The sequence below is a fragment of the Nannospalax galili genome, unplaced genomic scaffold (assembly GCF_000622305.1).
Source record: "Nannospalax galili isolate Female #2095 unplaced genomic scaffold, S.galili_v1.0 scaffold451, whole genome shotgun sequence".
NCBI lineage: Eukaryota > Metazoa > Chordata > Mammalia > Rodentia > Spalacidae > Nannospalax > Nannospalax galili.
In genome coordinates this window covers 2,476,375-2,497,484 of record NW_008331662.1, presented here as the reverse complement: position 1 = coordinate 2,497,484, position 21,110 = coordinate 2,476,375, and the positions used below count along the sequence as shown (strand labels likewise).

At 41.0% G+C, this 21,110-nt stretch overlaps 1 protein-coding gene and 2 pseudogenes across 1 annotated transcript in view; all 3 read right to left on the bottom strand.

Annotated features, from left to right (window-relative positions):
- Window positions 1-3,544: 3,544 nt before the first annotated feature.
- LOC103728852 lies at window positions 3,545-4,398 on the bottom strand (annotated as a pseudogene).
- Window positions 4,399-8,402: 4,004 nt separating this feature from the next.
- Ephx4 (epoxide hydrolase 4) overlaps window positions 8,403-21,110 on the bottom strand; it is a 53,307-nt gene continuing 40,599 nt past the window's right edge. Inside the window, exon 7 of the mRNA XM_008826827.2 lies at window positions 8,403-8,779. Coding sequence (XP_008825049.1) covers window positions 8,548-8,779 — 232 coding nt within the window. The 3' untranslated portion in view covers window positions 8,403-8,547. The remainder of the gene's footprint in view (window positions 8,780-21,110) is intronic.
- LOC115069218 lies at window positions 9,805-9,995 on the bottom strand (annotated as a pseudogene).

The following is a 21,110-nucleotide window of genomic DNA, read 5'->3' as shown; positions in this document are numbered from 1 at the left end:
AAAGAGAAACTGAAAATAGAAGAAAGAATTTGTAAACTGCCAGAGTCAAAACAATCAGCAGTGCAAGGAGTGACTCAGATAACTGCTCTTGACTTGGGTTGAGAATGGTCAAATTACAAGACAAGGTGCTGTATATAAAGTCCTAAAATTTATGACTAGGAATATAGAAGGAATAAATGGCAGGGCTGCGATTTCATTTGAGCAGGGAAGAACTACAGAATTCTGAATATTCTGGCTCCAAGAAAGTAGCTAGAGTGAATATCATTTAAAACTCATTTGATATTTTCTATTTGATGACTTCCTCAAGATAAATAAAGCTCAATGTTTCTTTATTGTCAGGCTTATCACAGTGGAAAGAATATTAATTGCTTGGTAATAGGGCTCAGATCTAGGCGACTCCAGACCCAGAAACTATGAGGCTCCTAAGAGAAGCTGAGTCAACCAACTCCCAGCCACCTGCAAGTTAACAACCCCCCCCCCCCAACCCGGGAAGTTAATGACCCAATGTATTGTGATCACCAGATCTTGCCCCATAGGCTGACAAACAGGTTTCCCAAGCCCTTAGCTGCAGTTAATTCCTGGAACTCTGTAATTGTAGAAAAACACGTTTTACAGTAACTATTTTCCCCAATATGCTTCACCAGGTACAGACCCTACGCCCTCCACTGAGCAAGCAGCCCCCCCCAAACAGTCCCAAACAGCAGAAAAGTATTCTTTTTCCTCATTTTTTCCCTTTATAAGCTACTCCTCTGCAGCCCTTAGGCTGCTGGTTCTTCCTCACACCCGAGTTGAGGACCAGCCCCGCCAAACCCAATTAAACTCTCTCTTTGCCAGAATCCTCTTTGTTTCTGTTTCGCAGGCGATCCCGACCCCTGCAACCTTTCTATCTAAGAGATGGTGTTGTGACTCGGATCGCTGGATTCTATTAGGGTCTGGCGGTAATGACTCTGGCCTGACCAAGCTGCCTCATATCCCGCGGCCACCCTCCCTCTCCCTGCCATTTGGCACTCTGCTTCTCATCAAGACCATCAGTCATTCCCCGACTCAGAACTTCGGCCACTGGGCAGCATGGGCCTCCGTGACTGTTGAGTGCCTGGCACAGTTGCTGTGTCTGCCTAAGCCCACCTGACGGATAGACCCGTCCGTCCAAGGCTCTCAAATCCTTTTCCTGACCTCCCCCACCAGCCCCGACTCTTCCCTCCCCTCCTCTCCCCTCCCCTCCCCTCCCCTCCTCTCCTTTCTTCTTCATGCCATACAGTCCTTGGATCTCCTGTTCCTCATTAAATGGAGATCCCATGTTTTCCCCTCCCTAGTCACAGGACACTTTCTAGGGACCTTGGGACACTCTCATTTTCGGGACCCTCTCCGCAGAGGGACGCCTCTCTGGACAATCTGGCACACCTATTCTCTTATGTCTCTTTCCTCTCTACGTCCTCTCAGTCTTTCTTTCTGATATTTGTCTTCCTACTCGGCCTCACTCCCAACCTCCTCTTTCCCCGGAGACGCCCATAAGCCTCCCCTTTCCCCTCGTTATCTCTCATCTCCTCACACTCACTGCCCTTTTCATTCTCTTCCTCATCGCTTTAATTAAAATGGGCAACCTCAATTCTTGGACTCACCCCCCTTGCTTGCCTCTTAAATTCTTTAAAAACTAGATTTTCTGGACACTGTCAGACCTAAGAGCCTCAAATTTCTCTACCTCACTGCCTGGCCACAGTATAAGCTAGACTGTGGTTCTAGCTTATGGTTCTGTCTGGCCAGAGACAAGAACCTTAGACTTCAATATTTTAAGAGATTTAGATAACTTCTGCCAAAGTAACTGGCAAATGGTCCAAACCCCCTATATCCAAGCTTTCTTTGCTCTTCGTACTCAACCCTCCCTCTGTTCTCCCTGCCAGATCGCCAGGTCCTCTTGTAAGACCCTCCAACCAACAGCCATTCCTCTGCCCCTCCTCCCCTGCTCCCCCTCCAGTTCTCAAGGGGTGGCTGCCACCACAGCCAGCGCTGCCTCCGCAGCAAGGAATGGGTAGTGCCCCACCCCCACGCCTCGCACTCCTCTAATGGTCACCAGCCATGGCCCTGCAGGGTCTCGGGTGCCCGTCTGATCCACCTGCGGAAAAGGGAGGGCGACGATGCAAGGCAGGCCGCTCTGGGCCACAGAGCCAGCAGCGCTGGAGCCTGGGAGCCTGGGGTCACAGGCTGGGCTGGGAAGAGGCCCAGACACCGGCTCTGCCCCGCCCCTACAGCTCTCAGCACCTGTGTTGACAGTAGCCTAGGTAGAAGGAGCTGTCAGAATTCACCCCCCCTTTCTCTTTTAACTATATGTCCCAAATAGAGAAAAATTAGGATCCTTCTCCACAGACCCAGGCTGCTTCATTCCATGTAAATTATCAGGATGGAAGAGAAGGGAGAAAGGCTCACAATTTTATGATTACTTGTTTTCTTACAGGATTAGAAAAAACCTCCCATAAAATTGTCAATTTTGATAAACTAAAGTAACCCAAAACCCCTCTGAAAACCCAACACAGTTTCTGGCTATACTTACTGAGGCCCTGAAGCAGTATACCAGATATGATCCAGATTCTAGAGATGGCAGGTTTATGCTTAACCATCATTTCATCTCACAATCTGCTCCTGATATTAGAAGAAAACTTAGAAGGCTAGAAAGGGGCCCAGATACCCCCCAGGGAGATCTGTTAGAAAAGGCATTTAAAGTCTTTAATGCTCCAGAAGGAGCAGGCTAGGACAGACAAATTCGCCTTGTCTAAACAAAAATACCAGCTGCTGGCCACAGCTCTAAGGGCTCCTCCAAAGAAGACAATCTCTGGCTCCACTGTGACAGAATGTCAGCCATTAGGACCCTGCTCCAGATGTGGACAGACTGGACGCTGGGCCAGACAATTCCCCAACCCATGACCACCCCTGGGACCCTGCCCTTAGTGTGGACAGAGAGGTCATTGGAGGATCAATTGTCCTTCTTTGCCACATCAAGTTAGGCCAGTCTCTTCCCCAACCCCATCCATTTTGCAGGAGTCCGTCACCGATCTTCTGGGCCTGGTGGCCGAAGACTAATGGGGCCCTGGTTTCTCAGCCCCCACCTCATCTATAACGATCAATATGGGGGAGCCCAGCATAATGGCTACAGTAGCTGGTACGTCTATTTCCTTTATTATAGACATGGGGGCATCATGGTCTGTTCTCCCCTCCTACTCTGGTAGGGTTTTTTTCCCTCACAGATCTCCGTGGTGGGGGTAGATGGAAGGCCCCATTTCCCTAAAACAACAGGACCCTTATCTTGTATATTTTGGAAAACTCCCTTAACTCACGTCTTTTTAGTCATGCCCTCATGCCCATCTCCCTTACTTGGTAGAGATCTTATGCAGAAACTCTCTTTCTCTCTCTCTTTTCTTCCCTCCCCAATCTTCATTCTCTCCCCTATAGCTCCTCCCACTCAGAACAAAACCTGGCCACTTCCAGCATCTGAGGTTGAGCCCCAAGTTTGGGACACCTCCACTCCGGGCCTGGCCTCTCATCACACTCCCATTCACATCGCCCTCAAAGATTCCTGTGTGTATCCTTGTAGGAACTCTCCCCTGGTGAAGGGCTGACTCAGGGTCAGCATACAGGCCTGGAAGCCCGTGAACCCTTGCCAGGTTCAGGTCACTGTATCCAGTGTGTTTGGGTACCTGAGCAGTACTGGCTGTACAGGGATACGCGGAGAGAAGGCTCCCGGTTTAAATGTGACTACACAGGAGCGATTGGTGCAGACTCCTTCTAGGAAAATCAGAATCTGTGGCCACCTCTTTCTGGATGTCACCTCAGGATTTCATCTCGGGTAGTCTTCCTAGAATTATGGTCTTCTCTGTTCACAAGCACAGGCTGAGTTGACAGCAGGCATTTCCCAGCCAACGGAATCCGGACATTTTGACTGGCAGAGAACACAGAGGGGTGGTCGGCCACAACACAGGCAATTGCATCAAAGAAAGTGGAGTGTGGGGCGGTGACGAAGACAGGGGCTTCCTCTCGGTGGCCTTTTTGCCTTTCACCTTAACCAGGAATCCAGCAAAAAAGAATGCAATGTGAAAGAAGAACTTGAGGGCTGACTTCATCAGGTATCTCCTCCAATTTCCCCATGGATTTGGTCGGTGGAGTAGGAAGATTAATGGTAGATAGTATGGCCGCTGGCCAGAAGAAGATGAAGAGGAAGGTGATGCAGGACACCCGCACCGGAACCAGCACAGACCCCAGGAGGATGATGCAAGCCCAGCGCCATGCACTGATGAGTGTCTGCTGCATGAAGGGGTTGGTCACTGCTGGAGGGTATAAGGACTTGTTCACCTCATGGGCAGTTGCACTGTCCCACACCTTCACTTTGATCTCTGTGGATGGCTGAGCCATGAGGTCTACTTCTCAGTATATTGATGGTGTGGATCTGGGGATGGTTTCTGGTGTGCACCCCTTTCCTCCCATTCAAGCTATACGTCTGTTTGCATATAATTAGACCCCTTAGAGCCAATTGTAAATTAATAGGAAATGATGCACTACCTTTAAAAAGCAACAGGAGAATTTAAGTCTCATCAACAGAACCCTCATTGTGTGTTGTTTGCAACATCTTGCTTTTGACATATATGGTTAATAAATTTACACATAATTTCTGGCATTGATATTATTCATGTGTACTTACTAAAGATATACTAATTTGAATGGCTCCATGCTGATTACAACTTTCAAATTTAAGTCCTAATACCAGGAAAATTTGCTATGAGCTACTTTGGCAACTAGCCAGTGAAATTCATTTGCCATCCTTACAAACTGATTTCTATGGAGATGATCATAACTCTTTATACTAAGAGGTTTAGTGGACTTTTGAGCCTTGATGTTATGAGCATATTTCCACATACATTGAAATTTAGGAAGAGATCTTAAAGGAGAAAGGGGGCAGAAGAGAAAGCAATGGGCTTCATGTGACATGACAGTAGATGGAAGCTTGGGGCTGGAGAGATTGCTCAGTGGTTAAGAGCACTGTCTGCTCTTGCAGAGGACCCTGGTTCAATTACCAGCACCCACACGGCAGATAACTCCCATCCAAAACTCCAGTTCCAGGGGCTCCGATGCCCTCTTCTGACCTCTGTGGCAATGCACGACAGAGTATACCTACCTACATGCCGGCAATATACTCATACACATAAAATAAAAATGATAAAATTTAAAAAAAAGAAAGTAAATTTGTGAGAAGGAAGGGGATCAGTAAGGGGGGAGCAAAGGAGGATGGGAGAGAGCATTTGAGGAGAGGAATGAATAAAAATAGAATATAATGACATATATGTGTGAAAAATGCCGTAGTAAAGCCCATCACTTAAACACTGATAATAATAAAAAAAGGAAATTAGAGAACATTCATTATGATGGGCCAGAATTGGCTATGGCAAGTGTGATTGATATTGTTAATATTATTCTACATGAACCAGTCAATGTTCTAAACTGATCTTAAGTAATAATAACAAAAAAAGCTGTAAAATCAATTTTTTCAGGATTTGATTCCTGGGTCATCACTCAGTGTCCAGGACCTGTTCCTTCTTTGTTGCTGCCCTTTGGAAGTGACTGAGAGGGAGCAGAGTTAGTGAATCCAGCTTTCTTCTGTATCTGGTAGCATTCCCAACTCTGACAATGCTATATTGAGGATTCCTGCTGTGTTTGCTAATTGTTCATTTGAATTCCTTTTCCCAGGATTAAAACTCTTGATAGGTCTTGGTTCTGTCTATTGAACTATGTCAGGTTACAGCTACAAGAAGAGTGCTACTGATAGAAAAGCCCAGTAAACAAACTCTGATATGAGTGGAAAACAGTGAACTTCACAACCTAGATCTAGGCTACTTCCAGGCTCCAACATGTACACAGGGGGAACTGATGATTACACATTCAGCTTCATTCTCATGTCTGTAAATTGGTGATATGCCCTACCTTGTAATGTGGTTAAGAGACTCCAGTACAATGTACCTAAACAATTGAGCCTGTATTGTAAATCAAGGTTGCTATGGTTCAATGAGAATTCTTAAGGACATTCCATATTCTTCTGTCACTACTAGGACTAGGCTTAATGAAGAAAACATTCCTTTGATTAGCTAAGTCTTATTTGGGAATACAGTGTAGTCACCAAGGTTCTATGACCTGGTTGTCCCCTGTGTCAAAGGAGGATCCCAAGACCGTGTGCAGTGGTCACTCGAGCAGGTATGATTCCCTCTTATGTGACTTCCTATTCTACAATGTTCATTTCTACTCCTTAATCTTTGCTTAACTGTATATACTTCTTAAGGAAAAATTCTATGTTTACATATCGTCTTTTTTTATAGTTCCCCACAGTACTTGGAGGTATGTCAGATGTAGTATAATATTCAACCATAACACAGTGCTATAACAGTTCATCCTTCCGTCATTACCCACAGTTTCAGTTACCAGGGGGTCAATCAGGACTTGAAAATATTAAGTGAAAAATTACAGAAATAATGCATGAAGTTTTAAATTGTGCACCAGTCTAAGTAACATGATAAAATCGCACACTTTTCAGCTTCATCCCACTCAGGAAGAAAACCATCTCTGCCCAGCATAGCCAGGTTGAATGTATCTCTACCCACAAGGGGCCACTTGCAGTTCACACAGTAGCCGCTCAGCTTTCAGGTCCATTGCCCGGCTGTGTAGTGCTCGCATTAAATAAAACTTGTATTTTGCTCAATGATACCTAATTTTATTCACCAATGGCCTCAAAGTGCCAAAGAGAAGCCACAAGGGCTTCTTTTAATTGAAAAGGTGAAAGTTTTCCATGAGGAATTAAAAAAAAAAAACCTGTATGCTATGAAAATGGAAAGAAGGAAAAAAGTCATGCTAATTTTGCTACACACCTCAAATGGAAAAAGTTACAGCCACAGTGAGTGTAAGTGCTTAATTGAGATGGAAAGGTATTATTGTACAGGGTTTAGTTCTGTCTGCAGTTTCAGGTATATGTGAGGGGTCTTGAAATGCATTCCCAATAGATAAGAGGAAATCATTGCATTTCTTCATTAAGAAAATATTTGAGTGTCTGGAGTATACCAGACTTTTATTCAATACTTGATATACATCAGCTTTTAAAAAAAATTTAAAAAATATTGCCCTGTAAAACTTGAATTCTGGTGCACACAGGAATTACAGCATTAATTTTTTTTATTGCATTGATGGGGAAAATGCATTTTCATTCTTTTTCTAAATTTCACTAATTAATCTGGAGAATTAAGGCAAGTAGATATGCTTCTCTACTCTGTATTATTTAACAAATATACATCTGAATACAATATGTGAAAATTTCTGATTTTCTTGATAGCTGTACCACAATATAAATTTCAAATATAGTTTAATATTGCCAGCATAAAGGGAACTTATGGCCCATTTTAAGAATATATCTTTACCTAGCTGTGTTTACTTTCAAACTAATTTATATATTATAAATCGAAGAGAGGTGATAATGGAATTTTTAAGGGTTAAAAAATTAGTAAAAAGACCAGGCATGGTGGTGCATGCTTTTAACCCAATACTCAGGAGGCAGAGACAGGTGGATCTCTTTGAATTCCAGGCCAGCCCCACTGCAGGGAGACCCTATTTCAAAAAGCCAAAAAACAAACAACAAAAAAACCCCAACAACAAACCCAAAACCCCACAACAAATAAAACCCCCAAACAAACCAACCAAACAAACAAAAATAGTAAAAAGAACTTTTGCAGGGTGGGGGTGGTTTTGAGACAAGGTCTCCCTTTAGTCCCAGTTGGCCTGGAACTATGTAGACTAGGCTGGCCTTTACCTCACAGAGATCTGCCAGCCCTTGCCGCTGCCTCCTGAATGCTGGGAATAAAGGCACATAATCCACCACATCTGGCTCAAAAAGAATTTTTTAATAATAAAATTAAAATTTATGCCTTTGCAGTTTTGCCTTTTATACTGTGACGCAGCTAATCTTTCATGTACATTTATAAAGTGCAGCACATGTTAACAAGATAGAGAAAACAAGCAACCAAATCTGAGACAGTTCCCCAATTACCTTTTTGTACAATTGAATATGTAATTTTAAGTCAGATACTTTTCTGTGTAAATAGAGCCAATGAAAATATATATGACGGGGCTGGAGAGATGGCTTAGTGGTTAAGAGCACTGACTGCTCTTGCAGAGGACTCAGATTCGATTCCTAGCACCCACATGGTGGCTATGAACCATCCTTAACTCCAGCTCCAGGGGAATCCAAAGCCCTCTTCTGACCTCTGAGGCACTGCACAACATGGATGTACTCACATACGTGCAGGCAATACACTCATACACATAAAATAAAAATAATAAATAAAATATTTTTTAAAAATTAAAAAAAGAAAAAATGACATAGATTTTTCCATACCATTTGTCACTATATTTATTTATGATCACAGATATTAAAACAAATTTTTTCCTGATGAAACATAAACAGATGAACAAATTTTTTTAAGTATTCAGAGATTCCATCATAGATTCCTCATAGAAGATAAAGAAAAGTCAGTCTCTTTTTCTTGTTTCTTCTTTTAGAAATGTCCATATCAACTTGTTCACTATGTCAGGTTGGTCTTGCTGAAGCCAATGGCTAGCTTCTGACAAAATGGTGAGTCGGAAATAGTTTTTAACATAAATCTTTGTAACTTCAGCCATCTCAACCTCCATAAATGCATCCTTCTCTCCCCACAGGAGTAGTGTCGGAGTAGTCACCATGTGATGTTTGAGAGGCAGGCAGCTATCAAAACAAAACACATGGGCTTGAGAATCATTGTGAGAAGTAAAGTAATATTTTTCCATAATGTTCCATAAAGACCATGCATTCCTCAAAGGGGCAACATCATCTCTCGGTAAGGAGGTGAAAACTGTGTCTGGAGGGATGGCTCAGCAGTTATGAGAGCTCTTTCAGAGGACCTGAGTTCAATTAGGCAGCTTACAAACTGCCTGTAACTCCAACGCCAACACTTCTGGCCTCCTCAGGCACCTGCACTCATGTATACATACCACACGCAGTCACATACACATGGTTTCTTTTTTGGTCTTTTTGAGACAGGGTCTCCCTGTAGCTCCAGTTGGCTTGGAACTCACCATGTAGACTAGGCTGGCCTTGAACTCAGAGATGGCCTATCTCTGCCTCTCAAGTGCTGGGATTAAAGGTGTGTGTTACCACGCCTGGCACAGTACATGCACATAATTGAAACATAAAGGTAAATATTTAAAGGGGTGGAAATTGGTTCCTAGGAGGGTAGATTAGCCTTGTCATTTTACTTATGAAATATGTATATGTATAAACAGATATTAAAATTTTACAGGGCAGGGATAACTTGGGAAAAATTGTCTAAAAAGGCTCCCTAGAGAAGAGATAATGACATAAATGATTATAAAATACCACATTAGGAAATCAACTTAAACAGTAAAATAAAAGAATATTTATAAAAGGGTTCAATAAGCTCGGTGTGTTGGTACATGCAATCACAGTAACTCAAGGAACAAAGGTAAGGGATCACTGAAAGTTCAAGGTCAATCTGGGCTTCATAGTGAGTTCTAGGACAGCGAGGGCTACAAGATTAAGACCCTGTCTTAAAACAAACTCAAAAAAAAAAAAAAAGAAAGAAAGAAAGAAAAAGAAAGCAAAATGGGATCTAACAAAATTTAATTGGTGATGAGCCTAGCAAAACTTATGAGGGCTATAAATTACACATGAAATTCATCATGATTAGACATATTTCCCTTCATATGGCTTCCCAAATTGAATTTTTTTTTCCCACTCAGACTGCATTCTCGTCCTCTAATCTCCCAAAGGAGAGAATGATCACCAATGGCAAGTGTTAATTGCAGCAAAGCAACACCAAGAGCTGGCTTCATGCTCCTCCTCATGGTTTCTGGTACTCTACACTGTCAGAGAAACTTCTCTAGTCATGAACTATAGAAATGATCCCTGAAAACACAGTCTTCCGAATTGAATTTTAAATTGTGTTATTCAAATATGTTTTGAATCGCTGTTAGGTAATCTGATACATTTTATGTGGAAATTGGAATTGAAAAATAAAAGCATACATATGAATGGAGCTTTAATATTCCTGATACTAAGCTCAGCACAGTGGCATGCACCTTTAATCCCAGCACAGTCAGGTGGATCTCTGTGAGATCAAGGCCAGCCTGGTCTACATAATGAGCTCCAGATCAGCTGGGGCTACAGGGAGACCCTGTCTCAAAACAAATCAAAACAAAACAACCCTCCCCCAAATTTACATGATACTAGATTTATTTTACAAGTTTTAAAATTTTTAATTAATTAATTTAATTTTGAGATGGCATCTTGCTATTTTTAGTGTAAATCTGTCCTTGAACCTCCTACCTCAGCCTCCCAAACAGCTTCAAGAAGATCCTTTTAAAAACAGAATGTTTTACTGTGTATTTTCTTAGATACAAAATTGATAAAGAATAAAAATAAAATCATGTCTAAGTCTATCATCAAAAGGTTATTTGGTTATTTTCTGTTCATATCATTTACACTGAAATCATATAACAAATACAGAGTTTATACACATTATGCATATGAAATTTTATATTAAAATATATTTTTAGAATTTTTTCATAACATTTTTTCAAAAATGATGACTAAAGCTCTTATTTGATAGTATACTATCCCATAAATGACTTTTATGATTCCTCCATATATTGTGGTATTTTACTCAACTTGAACTGATGTTGTGAAAAACATTTAGTGCCAAATCTTGGCTGGCCTGTCAGGTAGTTTTCTTGGGTCAGAGCTGGAAATTGGAATTTCTGTGTATAAACTATTTTGAGCTTGTGAACCCTTCCGTAACACTGTCAGAGCCTTGCCTGGCTTGCATGAGGCCCTGTAATCCATTTCCCTCATCACCAAAACAAAATGAAGAAACAGGCTGTTCCCATGGGCTGCTGCAGTGTGCAGGCTACCACACATGCTCACCACAGACTAAATTTTTGACTCCCATTAAGAGCGGCTATCACTGAGTTATAAAAATGCTCCTAAAAATTAAGTTCTTTGCAGACTGGGTAGACTCAGAGGTAGAAGGCTTGCTTCGTATGTTCAGGGGTCTAGGTTTAATCATTTAACAACAACAAAAAACTTTAAAAAGGGCTGGCAAGATGGCTCAACAGGTAAAGGTGCTTGCCACCAAGCCTGATGACCTGTTTGATCCCTGGAACCTACATGATAGGAGAGAACCAACTCCCACAGGTTGTCTTCTAATCTCCACATGCACTTCATGGCAGAGGCATGTGTGCACACACACACTACACACACACACACACACACACACACACACACACACACACACAAAATACAATAAAATATTAAATTTTTTACAGTTTAAGTTCTCATTGAATAAGTAAACTGTCAGAAAATGAACCTTTACCTAATTACTCATAGGCTGCTACATAAACCTGCAAGCTACTTAAATTCTACAGCACATAAAATGCTTAAAACAAAAATATTTAGGGGCTGGAGAGTTGGCTCAGTGGTTAAGAGCATTGGTTGCTCTTCCAGAGGAGTTCGCTTCCCAACATTCATATGGTGGCTAACAACCATTTGTAACTCCAGTTCTAGCAGATCCAATGCCCTCTTCTGACCTCCTTGGCATTGCAAGACATGGGTGCACTTATGTACGTTCAGGCAATACACTCATACACATAAAATTAAAACATTTAAAAACCCATTTAACAGTTACCTGCATACTTTGACAATATCTGTGCGTATAATAATTCAGTTAATAAGGTAAAAGATGTTTAAAGCATTAGTAGTTGGGGCTGGAAAGGTGACTCAATGCATAAGAGCACTGGCTGCTCTTGCAGAAGACCGGAGTTCAGTTCCCAGCACCCACATGGCAGCTAACAACTGTCTGCAACTCCAGTTCCAGGGGATCTGATGCTGTCTTCTGGCTTCCTCAGGCATTGCATGAACAGATACATTTAATATATGGCAGGCAAAATACTCATATACATGAAATACAAATAAATAATAAATAAAAGTTTTAAAAGATTAGTGGTCAAACAGAAATACAAAATGTTTATCAGATCAAATTGGTGATAAAAAGGAGAAGTTCCCACAAAACATATTCTTTGGTCTTAAGATTTTAAATTGCTAAATTTCACACTAAATATGTTACAAATAAAGTAAATAAAACAGTATTTTTTTTAATCTTTTTGAGACAGGGCCTCCCTGTAGCCCCAGCTGGCCTGGAACTCGCTATGTAGACCAGGCTCAAGCTCAGAGATCCCCCACCTCTGCCTCTGCCTCCCAAGTGCTGGGATTAAATGCAGGCACCACCATGCCCAGCAGTAAATGTTTTAAGAGAGTTGGTTATAGTATATTAAACTGCATAACTTACTGGGAAATAATTGGCAAAATATTTCTGATTTAAAATGATTAATATTATTATATGTAATGACGATTTGAAAAATCTAAAAAGCTGTGACAAATAATAATGATTATTGCTCTGTTGCTAATCATTTATAAGGCCTATCAAATTTATTTTAGCAGATCTATTTCAAATTAATGTGAGTTTAATATGTTATGCTCCAAACTCCAAGTTCTTATATGATTTATAAATAGTAAGGCAGCGATTTCCAGTGTTTTATACTCCATCATTACTCTTTTTGAAATTTTTTTTCTTCTGCTCCTCCCATCCCCAATACTGAGGCTTGAGCTCAAATACTCAAACATGCTATTTAATCTATTATTGAGCCACATACCCCAATGCCATTACATTTGGTGTTTGTTTTAGAGACAGGGTTTTACTATGTAGCTGAGGCTAGCCTTGAAGTTTTGAGTGTCTTGCCTCAGCCTCACAAATTCTGAGATTAAAGGCAATTCTATCAAACCCCATTCCTGTCATTACTTTTCAGAAAATATAATGTGGAACTACCTCAGTAGCTTGATTTGAATTAAAAGTAATATAGAAGTGATACCCACATCAGGAAAGAAAACATTACAGGAATAAGTCTATTTTTCTGCATATTCTGTTTACCTTGATACCATTTCTTTTCTTCACCTAAGCAGTGTTTTCTCAGGGTAGGTGCTCCATGAACAATACCACCATCACCTGAGCACCTATTTGCCAGCTATGCCAGTTCCTGGGCCCATTCCAAACTTGCTCAGTCAAAATCTAAGGGAAGGTCTGGTCTGTTTGGTCAAACCTTACGGGTGGTGCTGACATTCAGTGATGTTTGAGCCCCACTGTCATAGGCCTAATGCCTAGGTTTGACTTGGGTTCTTACCAAAGCAATAGCTTCTGCTTTGAGTTTTGTTGATTCTCTTTATTTTGTTTTCTATTGTATTGCTGCCTGCTTTTCATTTAATTTATTTTCCTTTGCATTTGATTTGCTTCCATGTAATTGTTTTTCTAACTCTTAAATTAGACCTTTAGCTTGCTAATTTTCAACCTTCTTTTCCCCTACCAGTGTGTAGGATGGTAAATAGGATCACGTCAATGAACCAGGAGGGTGGCACGCTGCTCCAACGCCTTACACTTCTTTATCTGGCTCTTATTTTTAGCCTTTAAAGTAACCTTTATAATACTACTAGTAAATGTTAGTAGTAAATGCTAGTAAAAAAAATATACTAGCAAATGTAAGCATAGAGTTTCCCTGAGTTTTGTGGCCTCTCTTGAAATAACTGAACCTGAGAAGGAAGTCTTGGGAGTCCCAATTTGTACTTGGTTGGTCATAAGTTCTGGAGACCTGGTCTTGTAAGTGGGCCTAAAGTGGGCACGTTCCTGGAGGCTAGGCCCTCACCTGGGGACAAGATGCTATCTCCATATTGTGTCACAAGTGAATTAAATCAGAAGACAGCCAGCTGGTATCCCTGACAGAACTGCTACTGATGGGAAGAAATTCCCTTACCTGCTAGAATCACCCAAGTCTTTTGTGCTGATCATGGAGTGAAACTGAGGAAAGTGGCAGTTTTTCCTAGACACATGATAAAGTTTTTTTTTTTTAACTTCTGAATATATGGAGTTTTCTCTAACTTTGTTGTTAATTTATAACTGCATTGTATTTGGATATCATACTCTATATGATACTAATTATTTTATTTTATTGATGTGTGTGTATGTATGTGTGGATGTCCTTGGAAGTCAGAAAAGAGTCAGATCTCTTAAAGTTGGAGTTACATGTTGCAAGCTGACTGATGTGGGTGCTGGAATCCAAACTCAGGTCCTCATGATTGAGCTGCAAGCACTCTTAACCACTGAGCTGTCTCGCTAGCCCCAATACTGAATATGGTTCAAAGTAAGTAACTCTTATTCATGCTCATGCAAGCAACCCTAAATAAATTCAGTGAACCACCAGAAAAAAAAGAGGAGGAGCTGTTAGGAAGAAGAAGAAGGAGTTTGGAGGCTAGAGAGATGATCAGACAATCAGTGGTTAAGACCCCTTACTGTTCTTGTAGAGGACTTGGGTTGGGTTCCCAGCACCCATATCACATGGCTCAAAATTGTCTGCAACTCCAGTTCTGGGGGATCTGATGCCCTGTGGCCTCCGTGGGCACCAGCATACACATGAAACACATAAACTCATGCAGGCACACACATACACATAAATTTTTTAAAAAACAAAATAAATCTTTAAAAAGGGGGAAAAGGGTGTTTGGTAGGAGGGAGAAATGGATAAGAGAGAATAGTGGGGGATATGGTCAAAGTACATTATGTATGTAAGAAATTGTGAAAGAATAAATAAAATTTTAAGAAAAATTGCTTTGTAAAACTAGGCATGGTGGCATGTGCTTGTACTCCCAGGAAATGGAGGCAGAAGGATCAGAAGTTCAAGGTCATCTTCAGCTATATAGCCAGTTAAAGTAAAACAAACAAACAACCCACTGGGAGTGGTGGTGCATGCCTTTGATCCCAGCACTTGGGAGGCAGAGGCAGGTGGATCTTTGTGACTTCAAGGCCAGCCTAGTCTATAAAATGAGTTCCAGGCCAGCTAGGGCTAAAGGGAGACCCTGTCTCAAAAAGACCAAAATAATAATAATAATAATAATAAAACAAATGGAAACCCAAAGTTAGTTTGAAGTATATAAGCAATCTTTACAAAGATTCCCACATGCTTGAAAATAATGTGTATTTTCTAGTTATCTGACACAGAGTTTTACAAATGTTCATCAGCTCAACTATGTAAATAGGGCTGCTCCAATCTTCTGTATCTTTGTAATTTATTTTTCTGCTTGATTGATCAATTTCCAAAAGAGGTGGGTTAAACATCTCTTTCAGAAACCATACAGGTCATTATCATTGCTCTTGGCTGGCCACCAACACTTGATAGTAAGACCCTACTGCTGAAGACACTACATGGGACAAGGAGAAATCAAGTTGGTACTGACCAGGAAGCTTCCTCCCTCCTGATTAGCTTTAATAGTACTGGAAGGTGCCATGTAGGCTGCTGGAGGAAAAAAGTCATCAATGGTCTTATCTAGCTGTGAAACCTGTGAACTGTAATAATGACCAGTAAAGCAAGATAGTGGTATGGGTACAATAGTGGCACAAATATATGGGAAATCAACCACTTTCTGGTTGGATTTAAGGCCCACTTCACAGGAGGAAATGCATGTTTGGTACTGTAAATCTGGCCAAGATCATACCCATAGTTAAGGAGCTCAAAGGCTCCAGGGTTGAACCTACTCTTATTATTCTGCTAAATGGACATTGTATCAAAATGCCCCCTAAATTCCTCTCTCTCCCCATAGATTAGTACAGCTCTCAGACCTTATCAGAGAAGTTTCTTCATGCAATAGATGAGAGTTAATGAATAAACTCACAACTTGCCAAAGTGCAGGGAATAATAGTCAGTAGAGTGCTCAGCCACCCTCTCCTGACACATCTGTATCACACCCCCTCCCTAAGGTTCAGCGATCATCGTGGAAGAGGTATTAGAAAGACTGTAGAAAGCCAGAAGTTTAGGACCTGAGCAGACAATATCTTCTGAATATGACAGGACTTTTGTACTTGTGAACTCACAGCAGCTGTGTTTACCTGTACAAGATCAACCCAGTCAACTTTCTATCTTAAAACTGTCTCCAGGGGCTGGGGAGAAGACTCAGTAAAGTGCTTGTTGCACAAACATGAGAAACTGACTTGATCCCCAGCACTCAGGCATAAAACACGAGTGCTGGCCTGCATTTATACTCCCAGCACTGGGGAGGTAGAGACAGGAGGATCTCTAGGGCTTGCTAGCCTAGCTTAATCCACAAGCCCCATGTCTAAGTATGAAACCAGAGCGAAAAAACAAGGTTCACAGCTCCTGAGGTGTGACACTTGAGATCATCCTCAACGTGCACCTTCACATACACCTGAACATACACACAGCACACATAGTTAAATTGTTGTCTTTTTGCCTCTATAAAATGGTGAATTTTTCCATTCATAGTTCTGTCTCTTGGATCAGAGTGCTTTCTCTTGGGTAAGCAGATCTCCTAATAGACAATTGTAGGAAAAGGACTTCAGAAGGATAAGAATGTTTTTCCTGGGGCTGGAGAGATGGCTCAGCAGCTAAGAGCACTGGCTGATCTTGCAGAGGAACTGGGTTTGATTTCCAGCAACAACATGGCAGCTAACAATCAACCATAACTCCAGTTCCAGGGGATCTAACATCCTCTTCTGACTTCTGCAGGCATTGCACAGATCAGTGCACTTACACACATGCAGGCAATACACTCATACACATAAAATAAAAATAATAAATAAAAATTCTACTTTTAAAAGAATGTTTTTCCTCTTACAGCTACTTAAAACATTCTGTTCTGGATGGAGGAGGGGGTTGGAAAAGTGGCTCACCAGTTAAGAGTGTATTTGCTATTGCAGAGGACCAAGGTTTGGTTCTTAGCACCCATATCCAGTGGTTCACAACTGCCTATAACTCTAGCTCTAAGAACCCAACACCCTCTTCTGAGCCAACACTCTCTTCTGGCTTCTGTGGGCACCTGCACTCACATGCACAAATCCACACACACTTACACTTACAGCCACATATATACACATAATTAAAAATAAAAATAAAGGCCAGATATGATGATGCACTAATAATCCTAGCACTTGGGAGGCAGAGGCAGGCAGATCTCTAAGAGATCAAGGACAGCCTGATTTACATAGGGAGCACCAAACCAACAGGGGCTACAGGGAGACCCTGTATCAAAAAAAATCTACCCCCCCAAAAAAAACCCATACTGCTCTGGGTTCGGGAGTGTAGCTCAGTGGCAGAGTGCTATACAAGACCCTGGGTTTAAGCTCTAGCACCATAAAGCAAATAAGCAAACAAAAATAACTAAAACATACAGTTCTGTGTCTCAAGGTTAGTTGCTGATAAAGAGCTAAACTGAGAACATTTAAAGAACATTGCTCTTGTCTTCCGTCCAAAATTGAGACTTGTTAAAAATGTGTCATCCTTTCCAGTTGCTCTTTAACACAGTATTTATAGTGAGTTTAGATTTGTTTAAGCTTACAAATTACTGTTTCCAGTCAGAAAAGGTTTGAATTTACTTCTTTCCTCATTCATATAATCTCATGATTCTTGTTAGAGTTCATATTAAAACAAAATTTTTCTATCCTTTTCTAATCATTTTGTGTCCTTCTGCTTTAACTTCGACTATATAAAGATCATATAGCAGGAAACTTAAAAACAATCTGACATTCTCTGTCTTTTAAATACCTTATATTGATTTTGCTTCCTGTGTGATTAGTAGTAATTGTCTACTTGACACTTAGTAGGCAAGGTTCCAGCACACAACTGTCTAAGGTTAGCTTCTGGAATGTCAGGACTTGTCTTGACTATGTTAATTGGTGTGGGAAGACTCATCTTAATTGTAGACAGGACCACTCCCTGGGCAGGTGATCCTGGACTGTGCAAAATAGAGATGGCAAACTGAACACTAGCACTTGGCCATTCATTGCTCTCTTCTGACTTTGGACGTAATGCTACCAGCTGCTTCAAGCTCTTGATTTTTTGACCTCCTCATGATGGATGATAATCTGGAACTGTGAGCTAAAAAAAACCCCTTTTGGGCTGGAGAAATGGCTCAGCAGTTAAGAGCACTGACTGTTCTGCAGAGGATCCGGGTTTGATTTCCAGCACCCACATGGCGGCTATGAACTGTCCTTAACTCCAGTTCCAGGGGATTCGAAGCCCTCTCTGACCTCCATGGCATTGCACAACACAGGTGCACTCATATACATGCAGGCAATACACTCATACCATACACATAAAATAACAAATAAAAAAATATTAAAAGAACCCTTTTCAGCCGGGCATGATGACACATGCCTGTAATCCCAGCACTTGGGAGGCAGAGGCAGGTGGATCTTTGTGAGTTCGAGGCCAGCCTGGTCTGCATAGTGAGTTCCAGGACAGCTGGGCTTACAGGGAGACCCTGTCTCAAAAATCCAAAAAAAAAAAAAGAACCTCTTTCTCTCTTACATTGCTTCTGCCAAAATATTTCATCACATCAACAAGAAAGAAACAAAGACACTGACATACTGAAGTTTTGTTTGTTTTGAGACAGGGTTTTACTGTGTAACCCAGGCTGGCCTTGAATGACCCTCCTCCACCAGCCTTCCCAGTGCTGGGATTATCCACATTGCATCACCATGCCTGCCTCACTAAAACTCTTCTTATTTCCTTTTGCTTTGCTTCTTTTTTTCTCTTTTCCTGACTCCTTTTGAATTGACAGTTTCTTTATCCCCCATACTAGTTTGAAAATGCCTAAAATAGTCTACTTCCATTATATTTCCAGAAAAAAATCATATATGTACACATATATGCTATTATATGTATGCCCAATTACTTCTGTTTTTTGTTGTGTGTTTGGCTTTGCTTACCTTATATAAAATATGTGTGTGTGTAATTAAACTGTATATGTACATAGGTATTAGCATATATACATGTTACATGAAATTTCTAATTCTACTCTTCATGTTAAGTAAATATATTAATAATTACATTCTCGTTTTTCAATTTCTCTAAGCTTCATTTGGATAATTTTCTCAGATACAGCTCCTAACTCAAAATTCTCTTCATTTAACTAATTTATTTAATGTGCACTGATACATTTCAATGATATACTTTTTGTTATTCTAACATTGTGTTTTTCAGCTCTCTCTAGTTCACTGTGGTAAGACTTTATTGTTTCCTCATAACAGTTCCTATTCTTTCATACATTTAATGATCTGAGCATGCTTTACAGTCCTCATTATGGGGGTTTTGCTGCAGTTGTATCCAGTTTTCATTCATTGGGGATGATGCAGCTTGTCATCTGAAACATAAACCCATTTTCAGGGGACTTCATCTGTGAGAATATTGTGAGTTCTAAAGACAATGAGGGTTTTTTTCTATGTTTCTTATGGGCTTTGTAAGGAGCATTAACAGCCTAAGACTATGTTTAAATATAATTTCTGCCCCCAAATTCCGGTAAGTAGCATAAATTCAAATCCTAACCTCTCTTCAAGGCAGGTTGTGTTTGCTAGTTTTAAAAAAATGTCTAGCTCCACCTCCCTCTGCTTCCCTGGGCCTCTCTCCGGGGTAAGTTGATTGCACCCTCCAGGCCTTGACTACCCCAGCCTCATTCACCCTCCCATCTCCCCCGCCTGTCTCTCCTCCTAGCCTGAGTCCTGTCCCATTCTTTGTCTTGGCACCCCAGATGCTGGGGAACCACCACTGCTTCCTGATCCTTTGCATCCAGACCCAGCCAGTTCCTTCATGGTCCCCAGGAGCACTCTGGGCCTGATCCCGCCCTCACCTCCCTCTGCTTCCCTGGGCCTGCACCCTACCTCTCTCTGGGGTAAGTCCATCACACCCTCCATGCCTTGACACCCCCAGTCTCATTCGCCCTCTCTCTGCTTCCCTGGGCCTGCACTGGACCTCTCGCTGGGGTAAGTCGATAGTGCCCTCTGCCATTCCTTGTCTTGATGCCCCAGACACCAGGGAAACCACCACTGCTTCCTGTTCATTTGCATCCAGACCAACCCAGTTCCTTCTCGAGGTAGTCGAAGGGGAAAGAAAAATCTTCCATGACATAAATAGGCTGAAGGAATTCATGTCCACAAAACCAGCCCTTCAGAGAGTTCTGAAAGCAATACAAAGAGCTCAAGAAAGGAATGACTATACCTAAAGAGTGATGGAAAGAAATTCAATAAAGGTATGACTGTGGAAATGTACAGCTACATAGAATGTAAACAGAAATAAAAATGACAGGATTCAATATACATCTTTCATTATTAATAACCTTAAATAATAATGGACTGAACTCCCCAGTCAAAAGACATAGACTAGGTGAATGGATTAAGAAACAAAACCCATCTTTTTCTTGTCTGCAAGAAACTCAACTCACTTTCAAGGACAGGCACTATCTTAAGGGGAAAGGATGGAAAAAAATATACCAAGTGAATGGTACTAAGAAAAAAGCAGGCATTACAATTCTAATTTCTGAAAAAACAGACTTTAAAACTAACCAGAAGAGATAATGAGGGCCACTTTGTTCTGATCAAAGGAACAATAACCTAAGAAGATATTACAATCATAAACATATATTCACCAAACTCTGGTGTACCCAACTTCATAAAAACAATATTACAGGACTTTAAGACCCAGATTAATACAAACTCATTAATAGTAGGGGACTTCAATACCCCACTGACTCCCTCAACAGGGCAGAGAGTTAACAGAGAGACATCTTATTTAAACAATATCATATATCAAATGGACCTAACAGACATCTACTGAGTATTCCACCCAAGCACCAAAGGATATAGTTTCTACTCAGCACCCCATGAAACCATCTCCAACATAGACCATATACTGTGGTACAAAACAAACCTCAGCAAATACAAAAAGATTGAAATAATTTCATACAATCTATCATACCACAATGCAATAAAGCTTACGATCAACACCAGAAGTAGCCCTATTCACCACATGAACATATGGAGATTAAACAACACACTCTTTAATGATGAATGGGTCAAAAGAGAAATTAAGAAAGAAATAAAGTATTCCTGAACCTAAATGAAAAGGACAATACAACACAACAAAACCTCTGG